The 20,010-nt window shown below is 55.1% G+C and overlaps 1 protein-coding gene and 1 non-coding gene across 17 annotated transcripts in view; one reads left to right on the top strand and one right to left on the bottom strand.

The window, feature by feature from the left end:
• The window catches only part of MYO9B (myosin IXB), a 106,769-nt gene that overhangs the window by 7,884 nt on the left and 78,875 nt on the right, over positions 1 to 20,010 (top strand). For 15 of the 16 annotated variants that reach the window (XM_069589125.1, XM_069589120.1, XM_069589129.1 and 12 more), the window contains exon 2: positions 11,243 to 12,150. In XM_069589125.1, the coding sequence (XP_069445226.1) occupies positions 11,299 to 12,150 (852 nt within the window). In that variant the 5' untranslated portion in view covers positions 11,243 to 11,298. Of the gene's footprint in view, positions 1 to 11,242; positions 12,151 to 20,010 lie in introns of those variants that run through there. The other variant, XM_069589131.1, reaches the window with a different exon arrangement.
• On the bottom strand, positions 18,211 to 18,314 carry LOC138441899 (U6 spliceosomal RNA). The gene has a single exon (XR_011257469.1). It is a non-coding gene; the product is annotated as a U6 spliceosomal RNA (small nuclear RNA).

Here is a 20,010-nt window from a genome sequence, read left to right as displayed (position 1 = left end):
GCCCTTGGAGCTTACCGCCCTCGCCTAGGCTGCCATCGCCATGCTCAGCCCATCCATCCCCTTGCACTGCGCAGGCCTAGGCAGCTCCATCCACTGGCCACTCCCCTGTGCAGCCCCCCCGTCTGGTCCAAAGTGACCACCCTGCTCTGGTCAGTGTCCACCCCCGTGGCAGCACCACTGACACCTAGGACCAGATCACTGTCTGCTGTGGGGGACGTCCCGCATGTTGCAGGGTGTTGAGCAGCGTCCCAGGTCTCCTCCCACCAGATGCCAGAAGTCTCTCCCCTCCCCACAGGGGTGACAACCAAAAACGTCTCTAGCCTTTGCCAAGTGTCCCGTGGGGTGGGGCAGGATCACCCCCTCACCCACACCACAGCTGAGAACTGCTGCTTGAATACGCTGCGCTTTTTCTTTCCTAAAGCACTGTTGCTGTTGGAAATGCCTCTCCGCTAGTGGGTTGCTCTGTCAGGTTGCCTGAAGGTCAGACCTCATCGCCACATTCTCACTCCCTATTTTACCAGCTGCCTGGCCCGGCCCGGTGGGGTGGGCAGCAGAGAAACATTTGTTGACTGGATGGATTTTGAAAGAAGGCATCCTCTTCGGGGATATAGCAGCAGGCTCCAAGAAGGATCAGCCTCGGGGAGAGATGAATGGGCCACGTTGCCCCAGCATGGGCCTGGGAGAAAGAGCTTTTTCTAAGACTCACAGACTGGTTGGGCCAGACTAGAAGGCTAAGGGACGAGTTAAGAGAGAAAGGGACAGTCACAAGAGGGTGTTTGGGAGGGGCTTCTCCGGGGGTTTTTAAAAGAAGCGGAAGAAAGGCGGTGGCCCTTCCTGATCACAGCCTCTCTTGGGGAACTCAGCACCTTGTGAACATGATACCCTGGACCCGTGTCCTGGGGCTTCTGTAAATTGGCACTATAAGCCTGCATGGCTTAAATGATAGAAATTGATTCCCTTGAAGTTCTGGAGGCCAGAAGTCCCAAACTGGAGCATCAGCAGGTCCGTGACTGTCTTAAGAGACTCCGGGGGTGGGTGGAGGACCCTTCTTTGCCCCTTCCAGCTTCTGGGGGCTCCATAGCCTCTGGACACATTCCCCCCACCCCTAACTTAAGCCCTAAGCTGTCTTACAACTCTTGAGCCGCCAAGACTAAGAAACATGCTTCTTTTGTAGCTGTTTCTCAGCAGGTCTATCTCACCAGTAACTTCATGTCATCATTTCCTTAAAAAAAATCCCAGAAGGCTCAAGGAAACACGCCTGGAAAAGTGGAAACTCGCTGCCTCCAAAACAGCATCCTAACTGATGCTGCTGTAACCCTGGCCTCCTCCTTTTAGCTTGAGGATGATTTCATCCAGTAAACATGTGGCTTCAAATTATGGCCTTATATAAACGAAGCGGCTATGCTACACGTTCTAGAGGCCCCCATCTGCCTCATGTTCCAGTCAATTCCGAATCTTTCGCCAAGCCGATCGGCAGAATCTGGGCTTTTTCATGCCTTGGCCGGACTAGAGAGAGCGGCTCTTTCATGTTCGTCACTTGCCCCCAGGGCTGGACTGTGGGTCGCCTCCGCCTCTTCCCTGCACCTCCTTTCTCTGAGAAAGGCCCAGAACTGAGGTTCACATCTCCTCAGAGCCCAGAAGGGACACTGGTATGGCGTTTGCCCAAGGCCTTTTCACTTTTCACCATTCAGGTGTTTCGGCGGGAATCCTTGTTATTGTGCCCGACGACTGGCTGTTAGTTAAGAGGGAGTGAATTCCCAGTGTCTGCAGCCACTACCTCTGTCAAGTTCCAGAACATTTCCATCGCCCCTAAAGTGAACCTGATGCCCATCAGTGGTCAGTCCTGATCCCCTCTCCCCCAGCCTCTAGCAACCACTCATCTGCCCTCTGTCTCTATGGATTTGCCTGTTCTGGACATTTCATTGTCGATGGGATCATCCTTGGTATCTGGCTTCTTTCACTCGGCATGATGCGTTGGAGGTTCGTCCGCCTTGTAGTTTGCCTTAGAGTGCCGTTCATTTTTATGGCTGCATAATATTCCACTGGGTGGGTGGACTACATTTTGTTTATCCACTCGTCCTTTTTTTTTTTTTAAATACAATGTCTGTATTTTTGGCTTTACCAGGTCTTCATTGCTGCCCATAGGCTTTCTCCAGCTGCCGCGAGCAAGAGCTCTTCTTTGCTACAGTGCAAGGGCTTCTCCTTGTGGCGGCTTCTCTTGTCGCAGGGCACAGGCTCTAGGCACGTGCGCTTCCGTAACTGTGGCACACAGGCTCAGTAATTGTGGCTTGCAGGCGCTAGAGTGCAGGCTCAGTAATTGTGGCGCACGGCCTTAGTTGCCACACTGCATGTGGGATCTTCCTGAACCCGGGATCGAACCCTTGTCCCCAGCATAGTAGGAGGTTTCTTAACCCCTGGACCACCGGGAGAGTCCCTCCACTCGTCCTTCGATGGGCATTTCAAGTCCACCTTAGGCTCTTTAATCCAGGAATGTTAGAGTCTGCAGTTTGACTTCGATTTAGTGATGAGTGCATAATTGTCCGCCAAGTTCCAGGTAGACAGATCCTCTCAGTTCAGGGATGAGTTTTCCTTCCTGTTCACACTGCGTGTGCTTCCATGAGCATTGGTCAGAAGGCAGAACAGGCTTTTAACTTGGGGGCATTGGGAGCGGTGGTTTGAATCAAAGACAGGCATAGGTTTTCAGGACCTGCCATGCCCGACACACAGCCACAGTGGACAGTTGCTGCTTTGCTGAGCTATCCCTCCTGGGGACCCGGGGCCCCCAGTTCCTCAGCCCCAGACCTGCTTCTTTTCATTCCAGACACAGTCTGGGGCTTCCTGGGGTGCAGGTTTCACATGCACTTGGGACAAGACCTTAAGCTACAGTGTGACTGGCTTCCAGGTCTCAGGCTGTGTTTAGACTCTGTGCAGAGGGCATGCTTCAAAGCCAGAGAAATCAGCTGAGGGCCTCAGTGAGCTGACGTCCACTGCTCAAGGACATCCCCCGAAGCTGTGGTCATCACAGCACCGCGACAGGCAGGTATCAACAGCCCAGAGGCAGACCCACGCGTGTGTAACGTAACTTCACTAATCTCCTTTAACAAAGAAGCTCCCTGGTCAGGGGAGAGACAGATTCTTTAAGAAAAAGCAGGAAAACACTTGTTTCATTCTTTGAAGCTTGTCTGGATCCTCCTTTCAGCTCCCACACCGTACTGGGTTGATTGGTGTCCCCGTAAATTCATGTCCCACCCAGAACCTTAGACTATGACTTTGATTAGAAATCAGGTCCTAGGACTCCCCTGGTGGCCCATTGGTTAAGAACCCGCCTTCCAATGCAGAGAACGCAGGTTCGATCCCTGGTTGGGGAACTGAAATCCCACATGCCGCGGGGCAGCTGAGCCCAAGTGCCTGAACTACTGAGCCACTCTGTGCTCTGGAGCTCAAGCCACAACTAGGGAGAAGCCCACACACCACAAAGAAAGATCTCGCGTGCTGCAGGGAAGACCCTGCATGCCGCAGCTGAGGCCCGACGCAGCCAAAAGTGGATAGACAAATAAACGTTAAAAAATAATGATAGTAAGGTCTTGGCGGATGTAATTAAAGATCTCACAGAGTCTGCATCCTGAATCCAGTATCTGATGTCTTCATAAGAAGCAGGGAGGACACGGAGACAGAGAAGGCCTCCAAAGAAATCGGAGTGATGCACCTGGCAGCCAGGGAGGCGCGAGGGTCGCCAGGAGCCAGGAGAGACACAGGAAGGTCTCTCGCTCGCGATCTCCAGGAGGAACCAGCGCGGCCCACGCCTTGATTTTTGGGCTCATCCGGAAAGGCAAGACAATACGTCTTCTTATTTTAAGCCACCTGGTTTACAGTCCTTTGTTAGAGTAGCCGTAGGAAACTTATACCCTCCAGTATAACTTGCAGATGAATGAAGGCTTAAATGTGGCAAGCAAGTCCAGGCAGGGAGAAGAAGACAGAGTGTGGGTCCATGTCTGGGAGAAGAGCAAGCTGCCGACATCATGGGAGAAATGACCCACAGATGTATCTGCTCAGAAAATGTAGTATCTGGATCAAAAAACAGCATACACAGAAGTAAATTGGTATGGGCTTCCCTGGTGGGTCAGCGGTAAAGAATCCGCCTGCCAGTGCAGGAGACACAGGTTCGATCCCTGGTCCAGGAAGATGCCACGTGCCATGGGGCAGCTAACCCGTGCGTCACAACTGTTGAGCCTGCAGTCTAGAGCCCAGAAGCCACAACTACTGAGCCCTGCTCCACAGTCAGGGAAACCACCACAGTGAGAAGCCCGCACACGGCAACTAGAGAGAAGAGAACAGCCTGCAAAGCAGTGAAGACCCAGCACAGCTAAAATATAAATGTTTTCTTTTAAAAAAGTAAATTGGTATGAATTAAGTTCATCAGATATTGCGAAGACATCATACCCTTCCTATACAAAGAGCTGCTCCAAAACAGTAAGCTAGGTAGGCATGGTTCAATGGGGGGCAAATGGGCGACCGACATTAAACAGCTTCCATAAACAGAAAAATCATTACTGAATACACTTAATCCTCCAAAAACCAGCCTGACAGTCAGAGGATTAAATGTGACAAAGCACTCTTTTGTGCCCACGGATAGCCACAGGTTGAGAAAAATATTAATCCTCGATGCCAGTGAGGCTGCTCCGGGCCGACCTCTCTTTGGCAGTGGGGGGAGGCCTCTCCAGAAGTCAGTTGGGAAGAGGGAGTCAGGGGCCTTCAAAGTGAGGCTGTAGAGGGGATCAGATCAGCCAAGTGTTCAGGTTAAAATGGTACCACCTAGAGAATGGGGCGAGGCGGTTCTGGATCTACAAGGGTACACCGCATTGGGGGCAGAGCTTCCTAGAGTCTGCTGGAGGGGTCCGAGGGACATCCCAACCTGAGAATGAGGACAGGAGACACAGATGGCACTGGAAGGAGGCAGCGGGGTGGTGCCTGCCTCTGTCTGAGCGGGAGGGGAGGGCAGGGACCCAGCCCCTGGCAGTGGCCTGGTCAGTGATTCTCGGGCTTGTAGCCTGGGCTGCAGGAACCAGACTTCCCACTGTGCGCTGGGGGCTTTGGGCAGCTTTTCCATGACTAATGGGAACCTGCAAGGTCTGCCCTGTGAGCCTGGGCCCGGCTGAGTGAGAAGTAGCCAGAGCATGTCCAGGAACTGCTTCCTGGCGGCCACCAACCTACCCAAGAGGGGCTCTGCCACATCGGGGTTGACAGCCAGGAGCGGAGGGCTGGCCGGAGGGAGGTCCCAAGGGGCTATGTGCTGGGACACTCACACCTAGACCGATATTGCCAGGGGCTCCGCTGCAGCGGCCCAGGGGATGGAGGCAAGGGTCCCTCAGGGGTCCTCCCGTCCTCCTGGTGAAAAGAGAAGCTGTTCTGGGGACAGCAGACAGGATGTGGTCCGTGGGAGGAGCAGGGAGCAAACAACTTCCGGTGTTTAGGGCAAGAGGTGGGGTGGGCGTCCCTGGGCAGGAGCTTAGCCACTGAACGGGGAGCACAACAGAGTGGATGGGCCCCAGCGGTAGGTCCAGGTGCCACCTGGTCCCCAGGGCTGCCGAGCAAGTGGGCAGGACCAGGAAAGTGACTGGCAGGAGCTTGGTAGCATCTTTGGGAAGGGGAGCTGTGGTTTCAGCTGTGTAGGGGGATGGCAGATGGAGGTGTTGGTGGTGGGGGGGGGGGCGGCGGAGACAATAGTGGGTGATGGCTGACCAAGGCAGGGGCGGTGAGGGGTGATGGCTGACCGAGGCAGGGGAAGGAGCAGGAAGGGCTGGCTTCAGGCTGCATGGAAGTGAGGCAGGAACTCAGAACTGGATCCTGGGCTAGAGAATTTACTAGTGTCTCTTGTTTTTCAGACAAGTGAGTTATTTCAGTGGGAGGGCCCTCCCCCTGGGGAGGGGAAAGGGAGCCACTCTGAGAGGAGAGTGTGGGCTCAGGTGAGGCTGACTGGGTGCAGGAAGGGCCCCACAGGCAGGTGCAGGGGGAGTTTTCCCAGAATGCAGATGTGGGGCCTGGAGGGGCAGCTGCTTTGGGCTGGTCAGGCGGGCCCTGCGGGGACTCCTGCAAGGGGCCCCAGCTGGCGTCTGCCCTGCCCCACCCCTTCTCTTTGGCCCGCCTGTTCCCCTGCAGCTCCAGCGGTCAGCAGGCGCCTTGAGCAAGCCTTATCTACTTCCTCCTGGCCTGGGGGTGGGGTGCGCATCAGCCGGGCCTGTGACTGTCCCCACAACCTCCATTCTCTGAGCATGGGGTCTCCTGCGCCTCTCAGCAAGGGGCCCGGAGCAATAAAAGTCCCCCGTGGGGCTCCAAGGGTGCCTGATGACCAGGCAGCCCTGGCGGATGTGGGCCACGCAGCCCTCAGCCTATCCAAGCATCATCCAGACCCTGGTCAGCCCAGGTGGCTTCTCGCTCAGCCTGGTGTCTGCTGGGAGGAGAGGACAGATGCACCCACGTGACCTTTCTGTCACTTGCAGCCAAGCTGCTTGGGCTTGAGACCATCCAGAGCCCTCCCCGCCCTCGCCCCGTCCTTGAGCTGGATTGACGCCCTGGAAGTTGTGGGGCACGTGGGGCACATTTCCACAAGTGTGTGCCACAGCGGGGCAGGCTCTGCCTGAAGCCCTGGGCCATGTGTCTGCGCTCACATGAGCGTGGGTATATTCAGATGAAACTCTGTTCGTACTCATGAGTCTGCGTTTGTGCGTGCACAGGTGTGAGCATGGCTGTGTGCGAGTGCGTATTGATGCCTGTGTGTCCGCGTCCGCACACGTATGCTCACTTTCATGCTCGGTGTGTGTTCACGAGCACACACATGCATTCACGTGACCGTGATTAAGGTGCGGACCTGCAGTTTGCTCTCTGACCTGTCTCACCCGCTCAGAAGTGCACAGACGCCCAGCTCCCACAGCCTCGCGGTGCTCCGCAGGAGCGTCCAGGTTAGCTCTCGTTGTCACAGACACCCAGCTCCCACAGCCTCGAGGTGCTCCGCAGGAGCGTCCAGGTTAGCTCTCGTTGTTTCTGGGGGACAGTCACGTGGGCGACACCTCTGAACACAGACAAGTTCATAGATTCCGAGCCGTTTTCCTTGCGGTGGCATCCGAGGAGCGTGGTGACAGGGCTCAAGAATTGGGCATTTTGGAAAGAAAGCAGGAAGTTCCAGAAAGCTGCATTCCTAGGGAACTGAGTCCTTTCGCAGTTCCACATACTTGTTTGAAAACAGCGCTTTTTTTTCTTTAACTTTTTATATTGGCCTATGGCCGATTAACAAACAGTGTTACCATAGTTTCCCCTGAACAGCAAAGGGGCTCAGCCATACATAAACAGCTTTTTGTAATTTTTATTTTGTGTTTAATTATTTGGCTGGGCCAGGTCTTCGTTGTCATGTGGGATCTAGTTCCTCAACCAAGGATCAAACCCAGGCCCCCCGCATTGGGGTCGGGGGCAGGGACGGGGTAGAGAGCTCGGAGTCCCAGCTGCCAGACCACCACGATGCCCGTGAACAGCCTTATTGGCTATACAGTGGTACCCTACACACTATAAATGGCACTGATTTGAAGTGTGTAATTGGATGAGTTGTGACACGTGAAGCACCCAGGAGCCCACAACTACCATCAAGATAAAGAGCACATCCATCGCCCGAAAAGTCTCCCCGGCTCCTTTCTCCTCCCTCGCTGTCACCCTCCCTCAAGCAGCCAGCGGTCAGCTTTCTGTCTCTGTAGATTGGTTTGCATTTCCTAGCAATTTCTGTACAATGTGGGGTTTAAGGATGCAGACCTCCATACACACGCGCAGTCAGAGTCCATGTATCACTTTACAGGTGGACACAGCACTCCACCCTGGGATCCAGCCAACCGCAGGTCACGTCGTACTCGAGTCCATACAGTGTGGGCTTCCCAGGTGGCCCAGTGGTGAAGACTCTGCCTGCCAGTGCAGGAGACACAGGTGCTGCCCCTGAGTCAGGAAGGTCCCCTGGAGGAGGGCGTGGCAGCCCACTCCAGTGTTCTCGCCTGGGAAATCAACATGGACAGAGGAGCCTGGCGGGCAGCAGTCCATGGGGTCACAAAGCGTCGGACACGGCTGAGCGACTAAACACGCCAAGTACATATATAGTGAAAAAAATCTGCATATAAGTGGACCCCCGGAGTTCAAACCCATGTTGTTCAAGGGTCAGGAGTATGCGGGATCATGTGATATGTATATACTGCTTTGAAATTTTTATTGAAGTGAAATTCACATCACATTAAATTAATATACAGCACTCACAGAACATTAAAGTGAACGATTCATTGATACTTAGCATGTTCATACTGTGCAGCCATCACCTCTGTGTAGCTCCAGAGCTTTTCCATCACCCCAAAAGGAAACCCTGCGTCCATCAGCAGTCTCTCCCCACTCCCCAGCCCCTGGCAACCGCTAGCCTGTGGTTTTGCCCATTTCTGTGGATTTACCCATTCTGGACATTTCCTAATAGATGGAGTCCTGTAACACGTAGCCTTTTTTCATCCAGCGTGATGTTTTCAGGGTTCACCCACATTGTAGCAGGGACCATTCCACTCTTTGATCAGCTGATGGGAATTTGGGTGTTTTCCCGCCTTTTGGCTAATAGGGTTGCTGTGGACGCGTGTGTCCAAGTGTCTGTCTGGATACCTGTCTTTAAGTCCTTGGGGTTCACACTAGGAGTGGAACTTTTGGGTCTGTATATATTCCTTTCCATCTTCAGTCTTCCACTCAGCACTCAGATTCCAGGATTGGTCTGTGTTGTTCTGTGCTGTTGGGAGGGTCAGAGGTCGGTCCATTCTCACAGCTGAGTCATGTTCATTGTGTGGCCGGTTTATGCGTCCGTTCACCGGTTTGTGTGCATTGAGGGTGTATCTAGTCTGGGGCTTTTGGAAACAGTGTCAGTGAGACCACTTATGTGCAGTCTGTGTGTGAACATCTGCTTCATGTTTCTGGAGTAACTCCTAGGAGTGGTTCCATCGCTAGGAGTGGGTCACCCGCTAGGCATATAGAAACTTTCAAGGAAACTGCCAAAGTGTTCCTATCATTTCATCACTTTTCTGCAGGATACTGTGGCATTTTGAGGAAAGACGCTTAGCAATGTTCACCTCCGTTTATCTGCTGATTCTGCCTGAGTTAACTGATTCCAAGGAAATCCTCAAGAGTTCTACACAGCGTTGTGTGTCCAGGAACTCAGAAATCATGTTTCAGAGCATATTTCATGGCATGGAGACATGTTCATTTGTACTAACATATCCCATTAAGAGCAATTCAGGCTTTATTAAAACATGTAACATCTGTTGAATATTAAGCTGGAAGGAAATAGACCAAAGTTCCATAATAATCTGGGGGAAAGCTTAGGAAATCAAACGTCCCCGTCTACGCCAACCTACCTGCCGCAACCTACCTGCCTATTTGTGGCCGCTTCTTTACATCTAGTTTGTTGAGCCTCACCTGTCACCTGCCCTCCCAGCACTGCTGTGGGACTCCTTTTCCCAGAGTCCAAATCATCACAGCCTCTGGTGGCCCCTCTTGTCCGCAGGGCTGAGTCATGCAGACGTCGGCCTACTGTTTCCACAAAGGACTGGGGAAAAAGTAGGTTCAAATTCCCAGGCCTTCAGGTTACTAGTCTCTGTTGTAGCTGTGTTGTTGAAACACAGGCAGATGTAGACAGTATGTTCGTGAATGGGCAGAGCTTCATTCCAGTGAGACTTTTTTTTTTTTTTTTTACAAAAATAGACAGTGGGCCTAGCACACTCTCATCCCTCCTTTGCCTTCCTGTTGAACAAATTCCTCTTCATCCTGTAGAACCCCTCTTAGATGGTACCACTTCCCTAAAGCCTTCTGTGGCTCTCGGGGACAGTAGTTTCTCACGCTCATGGTTGATAACCTCTCACATCTATTTGCGTATCGGCATCTCCCGCTGGGCTCTAAGCCAAGGTCTGGTTCATCTTGGTATCTGCAGCCACACTTGGGTGGCACACAGTGAGCCCCACGTGGCCCGCTCTGCGTTCCTGCCTCTCGCCTCAGACACAGCGGTGAGCTGTTGCCAACATTGACTGCCTTTTCTCTTTTCTCAAAGTGTCTCCAGGAGCAAGACAATAGGCTGTTTCTGGTGGGGTCATCCTTTAAAATATGCATCTGACCGCATCAGGTGTTACTTGAAGCACACCTTTTGTTGGGGCGCGTGGGCTCCAGAGCCTGTGGGCTTAGCTGCATGTGGGATCTTAGTTCCTGGACTGGGGATCAAACCCACATCCCCTTCCTTGCAAGGTGGATTCTTGACCACTGGACGACCGAGGAAATCATTTTAGGTTTCCAGAAAAGTTGCAAACACCAAACTGGGAGTCCCCTGAACCCCTCACCCATGTTGCCTGAGTGTGAACACCTCACACCATAAGGGTACGATTGTATGGCTAAGGAACCGATGCCAACACACTGCTATTCACCAACCATCTGACCTTACTCAGACATCACCAGTTCTTCCCTCACGTCTTCTCTCCGGTCATGACCCTGTGCAGACAACCCTGGGACGTTCAGTCATCACAGCTCCCCGGTTTCCTCTGGCTGGGGCGGCTCCTCAGGCTCTCACAGCCTAGGGGAGAACTGACCAGGACGCCCGTAGGAGGCCTCCGATCTGGGCCTGCCAGATGTTCTCGGCATGATGGGAATGGAGTTGTGGGTTCTAGAAGTGAATGTCCACTGAAGAGTTCTCTGGAGCAAGTTTTTTTTTTCTGAAGGGGGCACTCCCTGACTTTATCCTCCTCAGTGGGGTTTCGAGGTCCCTGAGTTTCCGGGCAAGGTCAGTCTTGCTCTTCCCGCCCTTCCTCTCTCTGCCCCTCTTGTGTTTGGGGGACATGACCAAGGCACGTGGGGCCGAGTCTTCATCTGCTTGGGAACTTGCCAGGCGAGTTTTTGTCAGAGAGGAGAGGCCAGGAAGGATTGAGCTGAGAGATGGCTGTGGCCCCCGGACTTGAGGGTTGAGAGGCTGGTAGGGAGGGATGCGGCCTGAGATGTGGACAGACTCCAGTGGTGTCGCTCTGCGGGAGCCACGAACCTGAAATCAGGGTCACGTTGAGGACAGACGAGACTCCTCGGCCTTTCTGGCTTCAGCAGAGCCTGTGGATCCAGGCCGTGGGCCCGAGGCTCTGTCCAGAGGTGGGTGTCAGTGTTGCCCGCCCCCCTGCCCTCCACCCCCTCTGACGGTGCCACTCCTCCCTTCCAGCTCCAGGACGTGCGCCCCGAGCCCGGGAGGCATGCTGAGGCCAGGCTGCCGGCAGGATGAGTGTGAACGAGGCGGGCAGCGCCGGCCGCCGGGGGCAGGCGGCCTACCACCTGCACATCTACCCGCAGCTGGCCACCAGCGAGAGCCAGGCCCCACCCCTGGCCTCCTGCCGCGTGCCGGCCACCAAGGACAGCACCACGTCCGACGTCATCCAGGACGCCATCGCCCGCCTGCAGCTGGACGGCAGCAAGCGCTACGTGCTGGTGGAGGTCAAGGAGACGGGTGGGGAGGAGTGGGTGCTGGACGCCAGCGACTCGCCCGTGCACCGCGTGCTGCTGTGGCCGCGGCGGGCGCACGACGAGCACCCGCGGGAGGACGGCTACTACTTCCTGCTGCAGGAGCGCGACCCCGACGGCACCATCAAGTACTTGCACATGCAGCTCGCGTCCCAGGCCACGGCCACGCGGCGCCTGGTGGAGCGCGGCCTCCTGCCCCGGCCGCAGGCGGACTTTGACGACCTGTGCAACCTCCCCGAGCTGACGGAGGAGAACCTCCTGAAGAACCTCAGGCACCGCTTCCTGCAGCGGAAGATCTACACGTACGCCGGCAGCATCCTGGTAGCCGTCAACCCCTTCAAGTTCCTCCCCATCTACAACCCGAAGTACGTGAAGATGTACGAGAACCAGCAGCTGGGCAAGCTGGAGCCTCACGTGTTCGCGCTGGCCGACGTGGCCTACTACTCCATGCTCCGGAAGCACGTCAACCAGTGCATCGTCATCTCGGGCGAGAGCGGCTCGGGCAAGACGCAGAGCACCAACTTCCTGATCCACTGCCTCACCGCCCTGAGCCAGAAGGGCTACGCCAGTGGCGTCGAGAGGACCATCCTCGGCGCTGGCCCCGTGCTGGAGGTGAGTGGGGGCCGGTCGGCGGGAGGGGGCCTTCACGTGCAGACTCCGCGCTCGTTCAGATACGGCGCGGCAGCGGCCGTGGAGAAGGCAGTTACGGCCACGATTCCTCAGAAGTAGGAGGTTCAGCATGCCCCGGGCAGGGCCACACGGGGCGGCACCGGGGTCCGTCAGAAGCAGCGAGAGCCAGGGGAGGGTGTAGGCAGGGTTCTGTGTCATGGTTTTCATGGAAAAGGTCCGGCGAGTCAGGCCAAGCAGGCTTAGGAGAGGCTGGTGTGAATAGTTTCAGAGTTTGGGGGCGTAAGGACTGGCCTAGTTGAATGGTCTCTCCTGGGGTGATTCAGGGCCTGGGGAGAGCAGCCTTGAGGGTGAAAACATAAAAACAGAGGTAGCAGGGGGACGATGTGGGCTCTGAAATGGTTGGTTTGTGTTTGGAAGGCATGCTCGTAGGAGGGTCCTTTCTTCTCTCTAGGAATCCCCTCGGAGTCAGCCAGGCCCCAGGTGTCAAAGCCTCAGATATAGATAATAACAAGTCCTGATGGATGCCTCAGGGTCCTCAGTGTACTCCTGATGTCTGGAGGGGTGGCACTCTGCATGCTGGGTCCCAGAAGGAAAAGGGTGGCGTGTCCAAACTGAAAAGTTTGTGGCAGGGTGTTTCTGGTGGGGGTGGGGCTGTGGGGTAGAAAGAAGCCAGCGAGGCGAGGGCAGGCCTGGTGGCTGGGGACCAACTAGAGGAGGGGGCCACCTGGCACCCCCCCAGCCTCCTGCGCCTTTCCCAGCGTCCGCACAGGCCAGACGCCGCAGGGGTCGTGGCTGTGTCGCTGCGGATGAGCCTTCTGGACACAGGGCCCGTGAGAGTGGTCCCAGTGGCCCTCACCCTCGGGGTCTTCGGACAAGATGCTGCCATATCACAGAACGTAGCTTAACCGTCATCTCCTGGTGAGAGCCAGGGCCACATGGGGGCCCAGAGGTGTGCAAAACCTCTGGGTTTGGGGTCTAAGACCCTGCTTTCTTTCTTTCTAATAAGATTTTACAACGATTAAATAATTTCGAGTATGAAACTTAACCTTAAATAGTTAAATTTTACTAAATATAGCAACATTTTGGGTTGACCCAAAAGTTCATTCGGGTGTCTCCGACATTACAGAAAAAAAAAACAACAAATCTTGCTGTGTCTTTGAGCAGTTTTAGGTTTATAGAAATACTGAACAGGTGGTCCAGAGAGTTGCCATATTCTCCCGCCACCCCCCAACACACACACACTGCCCCCTGTCATTAGTGTGTTGTGTTGGCCTGGTGTATTTGTTTACTACTGGTGAGCCAATATTGACGCGGTATTATTAACTGCAGTCCACAGAGAGCATTAGGGTCCAGTCAGCACTGCATATGCTGCGAGTTTGGACGGACGCACAGGTCATGTGTCCACCATGAGGATCACACAGAGTAGCTACACTACCTTAGAAGTCCTCGTGTCCTGCCTGTTCGTCCCCCAGCCTCCCTTCAGCTCCTGGAAACCACTGAGCCTGTTACCGCCTCCGTGTGTGTGTGTGTGTGTGTGTGTGTGTGTGTCAACACCTAGTCATATCTGACTCTTTGTGACCCCAGGGACTGTAACCCACAGGCTCCTGGGTCCAGGGCATTCTCCAGGCAAGAGTACCGAATTGAGTTGCCATCTCCTACTCCAGGGGGTCTTCCCGAGCGAGGGATTGAGCCCGCGTCTTTTGCGTCTCCGGCATTGGCAGGGGGCTCCTTTACCACTGCACCACCTGGGAAGCCCCGCCGGCTGCACAGTTTCGATGGCTGGAAGCACACCGTTTGTCGTCTTTTCGGCCCAGCGCCGCTTGCCTAGGACAACATGCTGGTCCTCTGCATCTTTGCCCGGTTCGCGACCTCATGTCTCCATGTTGCCGAGTGACAACCCCTGGGTGTGCCACAGTCCATCCATAGAACCCTAGACCCCCGCCCACCCTGAAGCCTTGACCTCTGGCTTCTAAGTAGCCGGAATTCAGTGAAATCCCATCTAGACTGCGCCTGCGGAGTATGTTTCAGTTCCTCTTCCTCTCTGACGATCTCTGAGATCATCAACCAGAAACTAGCCGGGGCTGTCCAGCCGGGCCCCATGCCAGCACACATGGCCTATTTCTGTCTTCTCTTATGCACGTAACGTAAAGATTCCTTGGTTGTTGTTTTTTTTTTTTTTTTGCACAAGTGTGTTTTAAAAACTCTCAGAATAGACATTTTTCTCTTCAATACCGTGTTCCCTGCGTGCGTTCCCTCCTCTCATCCATTCCTTCCGCAAATACTTCTCGTGCAGGCGCTGCTCTCGGCACTGGGCTATGCAGTGGCCAAAACCGACACAAAGGCCTGCCCACAGGGAGCTGCGGGCTAGTGGCAAGGAGGCAGGCAGGGAGAGAAACAGTGGGTCTCGAGTGTGAGCTATGAGCCAGTAAGAACGAGCAGGCAATCCAATGGTTAGGATCTGTGCCTCCAGCGTAGGGGGCACGGGTTCAGCCCTTGGTTGGGAAGCTGAGATCCTGCCTGCTGCATGGCATAGCTAAAAGCAAGCAAACGAGAAAGAAGAGAGAGTGAAGTGAGTCGGAAAAGCGGATGTTGTGCATTAACACATGTCTGTGGGGTCTGGAAAGACGGTGCTGAGGAGCCTGTTTGCAGGGTAGCAGTGGAGACGCAGACCGAGAACAGACTTGTGGACACAGTGCGGATGGAGAGAGTGGGACGAATCGGGAGAGCAGCGCTGAAACATGTATTACCAAATGCAAAACAGGCTGTGGGAATTTGCTGCACGACCCAGGGAGCTCAGCGCAGTGCTCTGTGACCGCCTAGAGGGGTGGGAGGTGGGAGGGAGGTTCAAGAGGGAGAGGACATATATATAGCTGTAGCTGATTCGTGTTGATGGATGGCAGAAACCAGCACAATATCCTAAAGCAATTGTTCTCCAATTACAAAGAGACAAGTTTTTTTAAAAAAAGAACAGTGATGGGCTCAAGGAAGTGGGTAGGGAAACGAGGCGAGAAGGTGATGTGAGCCAGGCCTGGAAGGAGAACACAGCCAGAGCAGAGTCCGAGAGGCTTGGACCATGCCTGGCGTGTGGAAGGAAAGGCGAGTCCTGGAGGGCATGGGAAGGGGTCAGAGTGGAGTGAGAAGGGGCAGAGCAGAAGGCGGTGGGGACAGGGAGGTGACAGGTCATTCAAGGGCTTGCAGGATTGTGGGGTGGGTCCCGTGTCTTATGGGAGCTATGGAGGGTATCCTAGCTTCAAAAAAAAAATTTATTTACTTCATTGTGCCACTCATGACGTGGGCTTCTGGTTCCCCGACCATGGATCGAACCCCGCATTGCGGTGCAGAGTCTCAACCACTGGGCCCCACTGTCCTCCCAGCAGTGGCCGGATAAAATGGTGCAGACACTCCATGACTTTAGAACTGGGGACGGCAACAAGAGAGCAGACGCAGCATTTCCTGAGCGTGGCGATTTGCCAAGTGGACCATTCACCCCTCACAGAACCAGGCAGGCGGGCGAGGGCCGGGCCACACCAAGGTGTGATGAGGATGCCAAGCCCCAGGTTCAGTGCAGCATGGCCGGGGAGCAGGATGGCTCAGCCTCCTTTCTAGATGAGGAGCATCTCGGGCACCAGAATGAGGTTCCTAGCACCGCAAAACACAGGCTCGTTGGCATCCAAAAGAGGAATTCCCTCCCTCCAACAGTTCTGGAGGCCTGGAATCTGAAGCTAGGTGTGGGCGGAGCCTCGCTCCCTCCAGTGGCTCCAGGAAAGGACGCTTCCGGGGCTCCGGGCAGGCGCTGCTGGGCTCGTGGCCACATCGCTGTAATCCCGGTCTCTGTCATCACGCCGCCCTCTCTTCCTCTGAAGACACCAGTCACTGGATTTAGGACCGGCCCCTGTCCAGGGTGACCTCATCCTAACTAATGGCGTCAGCAGAGGCCCGTTTCCATATAAGGCCACGTCCACAGGTTCCGGTCTCAAGATGATGTAGACAAGCCTTCTGTGGGGGGACATAAGTCAGTCCACAGCAGCGCCCTGCCAAGTGACAGCTGACTGTGTCTCATGCCGTCCTCCCCAGGGGCCATCCTGAGGACCCCTCCTTCCTCTGCTGGCCTCCATGCTCCTCCCCTGCTGTTGCCCCAGAGGGTTCTGGCCCTTTCTTTGAGGGCTGTTAGTCACCTCCGTGGCGGGTGTCTGCACCTGGTGAGTCAGATGCCTCTGACCTCGCCCGGCTGCGTCCCTCGAGCCTTGAGAGTGTGAGCCAGTGAGGCTAAATTTCTCCAGGGGTTTTAGGAGGGAGGAGCCCATGCCAGCTTCCAAAACAGGCTTGAGCCAAAGGCACGTCATGGCCGTGAGTGTGCTTCCTGAGGCGACCATCTGGAAAGGGAGAAGGTGGTTTTAGTGTCGAGCCGAGCTGTGCAGCCAGAGGACCGCTGACATCTCAGGCCGGGTCACTCCAGGCTTGGGGCCATCCTGTGCGTTGCAGGGTGCTGAGCTGTACCCCTGGCCTCCAGCCAGCTGATGCCAATAGCACCCCATCCCCCCAGTGGCGACAACAGCAAAATGTCCCGACATCACCAAGTGTCTCCTCTGGGTGAGAATAGCTGCCTTAGTCACAGCTGGTGGTCCCACGAGACCCAGGCACTGTCCTTTTCAAGTGCTGATGGCTTAGAATTGTCCCTCAGTCCATCCCGACCATCCTGGGCTAACTTGAGAGTTACGTTTTCCCTACTGCGATATTCGACGTGTAGTTTTGCTCCTTTGTTCTTGGCCATGCCTGGTCTCTATTGCCGCTCAGGCTTTCCTCTAGTTGCAGCGAGCAGAGGCTGCTCTCTAGCTGTGGTGTGCAGGCTCCTCACTGCGGCAGCTTCTTTGCTTGTGGAGCCTGGGCTCCGGGGTGCAGCGGATTCAGTACCTGTGGTACCTGGGCTCAGCAGTTGCGGCTCCCAGCCTCCCGGCACAGTTTCAGTAGCTGTGGCACACAGGTGTAGTTGCTCCGAGGCACGTGAAATCCTCCCGGATCAGGGGTTGAACCCATGTTTCCTGCTTCGGGAGGCAGATTCTCTACCACTGAGCCAGCAGGGAAGCCTGAGAGTTACTTGCTAATAACAGGAATAATTAGCTGTCAAGCCTTCAGGCCCCCGGGGTGTCAGGCTTCAGGTGCCACCGTCGTCATCACCTCTCTGAGGACTCACAGCAGCTCTGCTCATTTTAAAGACCAGAACACAGCCCCAGAGAGGCGTGCTGCTGTGTAAACGTCCCGGGGCTGCCATCCCAGGGCACTGTACTCGGGACAGAGTTGGAGGTGGGGCCCTTAAAACAACAGGAACATCTTCTCTCGCATTTCTCGGGGCTAGAGGTCTGAAATCAAGGTCTGGACAGGATGGGCTGCTCCTGAAGGCCCCCATGGAGAGTCCTTCCCACATCTCTCTCCTGGTTTCTGGTGGCCGCCTCCCCATCTGTCTCTATCTTGAATCTCCTTTCTCTCTCTCTGTCTCTTTTTTTGTTGTTGTTAACAAGTATTAATTTTTTTATTTTAATTTTTAAAGTTTAACTGTGAGGTTTTTAGTGAGAGGGTAATTACTTTACAATATTGTGTTGGCTTCTGCCGTCTGTCAACATGAGTCAGCCATAGGCATGCAGGTCCCCTCCCTCCCTGTCCCACCCCTCTAGGCTGTCACGGAGCCCTGGCTCTGGGTTCCCTGAGCCATACAGCAAGCCCCCACTGGCTCTCTGGTTTGCGTATGGTAGTGTGTATGTTCCCACGCCACTCTCTCAAGTCGCCCCACCCTCTCCTTCCCCCGCTGTGTCCACAAGTCTGTTCTTTATGTCTGTGTGTCCTTTGCTGTGCTGCAGATAGGATCATCAGTACTCTCTCTCTAGATTCCATATATATGCATTAACATACGACATTTGTGATTCTCTTTCTGACTTACTTCATTCTGTATAATAGGCACTATTTTCATCCACCTCATTGGAACTGACTCAGATACATTCGCTTTTATGGCTAAGTGATACTCCATTGGATATATGTCCCACAGCTTCCCAAACTATGGAATGCTTCACGAATTTACATGTCATCCTCGCACAGGAGCCATGCTGACCTCTGCGTCGTCACAGCTGCAGTATATGTGATGCCGAGGCAGGCACTCTCCTTTCTCCTATAAGGGCACTGTCTCATTGGATTTAGGGCCTCCCCTAAATCCAAGACGACCTCACCTCCAGATCCTTCCCTTAATTCCATCTGCTGTTTAGTTGCTTGGTCTTTTGTCCATCTCTTGTGCCCACACGGACGGTAGCCCTCGAGGCTCCTCTGTCCATGGGATTCTCCAGGCACGAACTCTGGAGGCGGTTGCCTTGCCCTTCTCTAGGGGATCTTCCTGACCCAGGGATTGAACCTGTGTCTCCTGCATTGGCAGGTGGATTCTTTACCACTGGGCCACCAGGGAAGCCCATTAATTCCATCTGCAGAGACCCTATTTCCAAAGAAGGTCCCACTCCCAGGCTCCAGGGATAAGGAGTTGGGCATATCTTTCCGAGGAATACGAGTCCACCCAGTACAGTCTGGGTGCCCCAGGCCACACCACAGGCAGCCACAGTGGGACCACGCGTAACACCCAGCCTGAGCCTGGGTGCCCCTCTGCATCTTTGTGAAAAAGATTTCCTCTCTCAGCTTGTTTGGGGCCACAGAAAGCCGACCGGGACTTTTTGTCAGCTCCCTGAAAGGAGAAGTGGAGTTGTTTTGAGGTTTGGGTGTCGCCGGGCGCCCCCCCCCACCCCGGGCGCAGGCTGCAAACTTGCTCTGCGCTTCTGACCAGAAAACAGGAAGGGGGCCGCGTGGAAAGCCGGGTGCAATCAGCTGGTCTGCCTGCCCGCCACAGCTAGCTGTCACTGTCACCATTTCACACGGTGTCGCTCAGCTGCCCTGCGGCCGCCCCGCGAACCGCCCCCGGAAACACGGCATTCACGCAGGGCTGCTGTTCCAGCTCAGAAACGCTGAAGGTGCAGAAGACAGGCTAGCTGGGCCGTGCAGGCAGGGGGCCGTGACCCACGCCATATGCCCTCTAAGAACGTGGCGACTCAGTGACGCAGCCCTGGCACTGGCCGTGGGTCTGGCCGCACAGCCCACCCGGGATGTGCCCTCTGCCTTGGCATCGGGGCTGCAGTTGGGGGCGGTGCTCAGGCTCGAGTTCTCTCTGTCCCTACTGAACTGTAACACTCGCCACTAATATTCGCCAGCGTGCATGGGGTTTTAATTTCGAAAGCAGAAATGAAACGAGGATCCTTGCCGGCTAGACTCTTTTCCCAAACGGCCAGAAGCTGGGATTTCAGCGCCTCCATGTAGCCACCGTGGCCTGGCCCACACAGAAAGGGAAGGCTGGGAGATGGCCCCCCAAGCTGTTGGGTACACCTGCGGGAGGCCAGCGACAGGACAGTGGGGCTCTTGGAGCTTTCTCCTGCCCCTGACACCCCCCACCCCGGGGACCCTAAGAGCATGTCCTGGGACTGTGCCAGCCTGGGTCCTGAGCACCAGCCTCCGCTGAGGGCCCCACAGACCCAAAATCACCTGACCCCAGACTCCTCCAGCCTCCCTCCTACCCACCCATCAGCCACTGTTGGTCTGTCCCCTGGCAGCACCTGCCAGCTACCTGGGCATGTCATCCTAAATCAACATGCCGCCCATCATTCACCTTGACCTTTCCTCATACGGATACCTGCGCAAACCATGTCCTTCCCTCCCGCAGGGCAAGGATGGGCCAGTCCTTGCCCATCATTGGGGGCACATGGGCAGAGCCACTCAGCTGGAATGATAGAAGGTTCCAGAGCCAGGGGTGTGCCTCTGTGC

The sequence above is a fragment of the Ovis canadensis genome, chromosome 5 (genome assembly GCF_042477335.2).
Source record: "Ovis canadensis isolate MfBH-ARS-UI-01 breed Bighorn chromosome 5, ARS-UI_OviCan_v2, whole genome shotgun sequence".
Lineage (NCBI taxonomy): Eukaryota > Metazoa > Chordata > Mammalia > Artiodactyla > Bovidae > Ovis > Ovis canadensis.
Note: the sequence above shows the minus strand (reverse complement) of the source record. Positions and strands in the feature narration are given on the sequence as shown.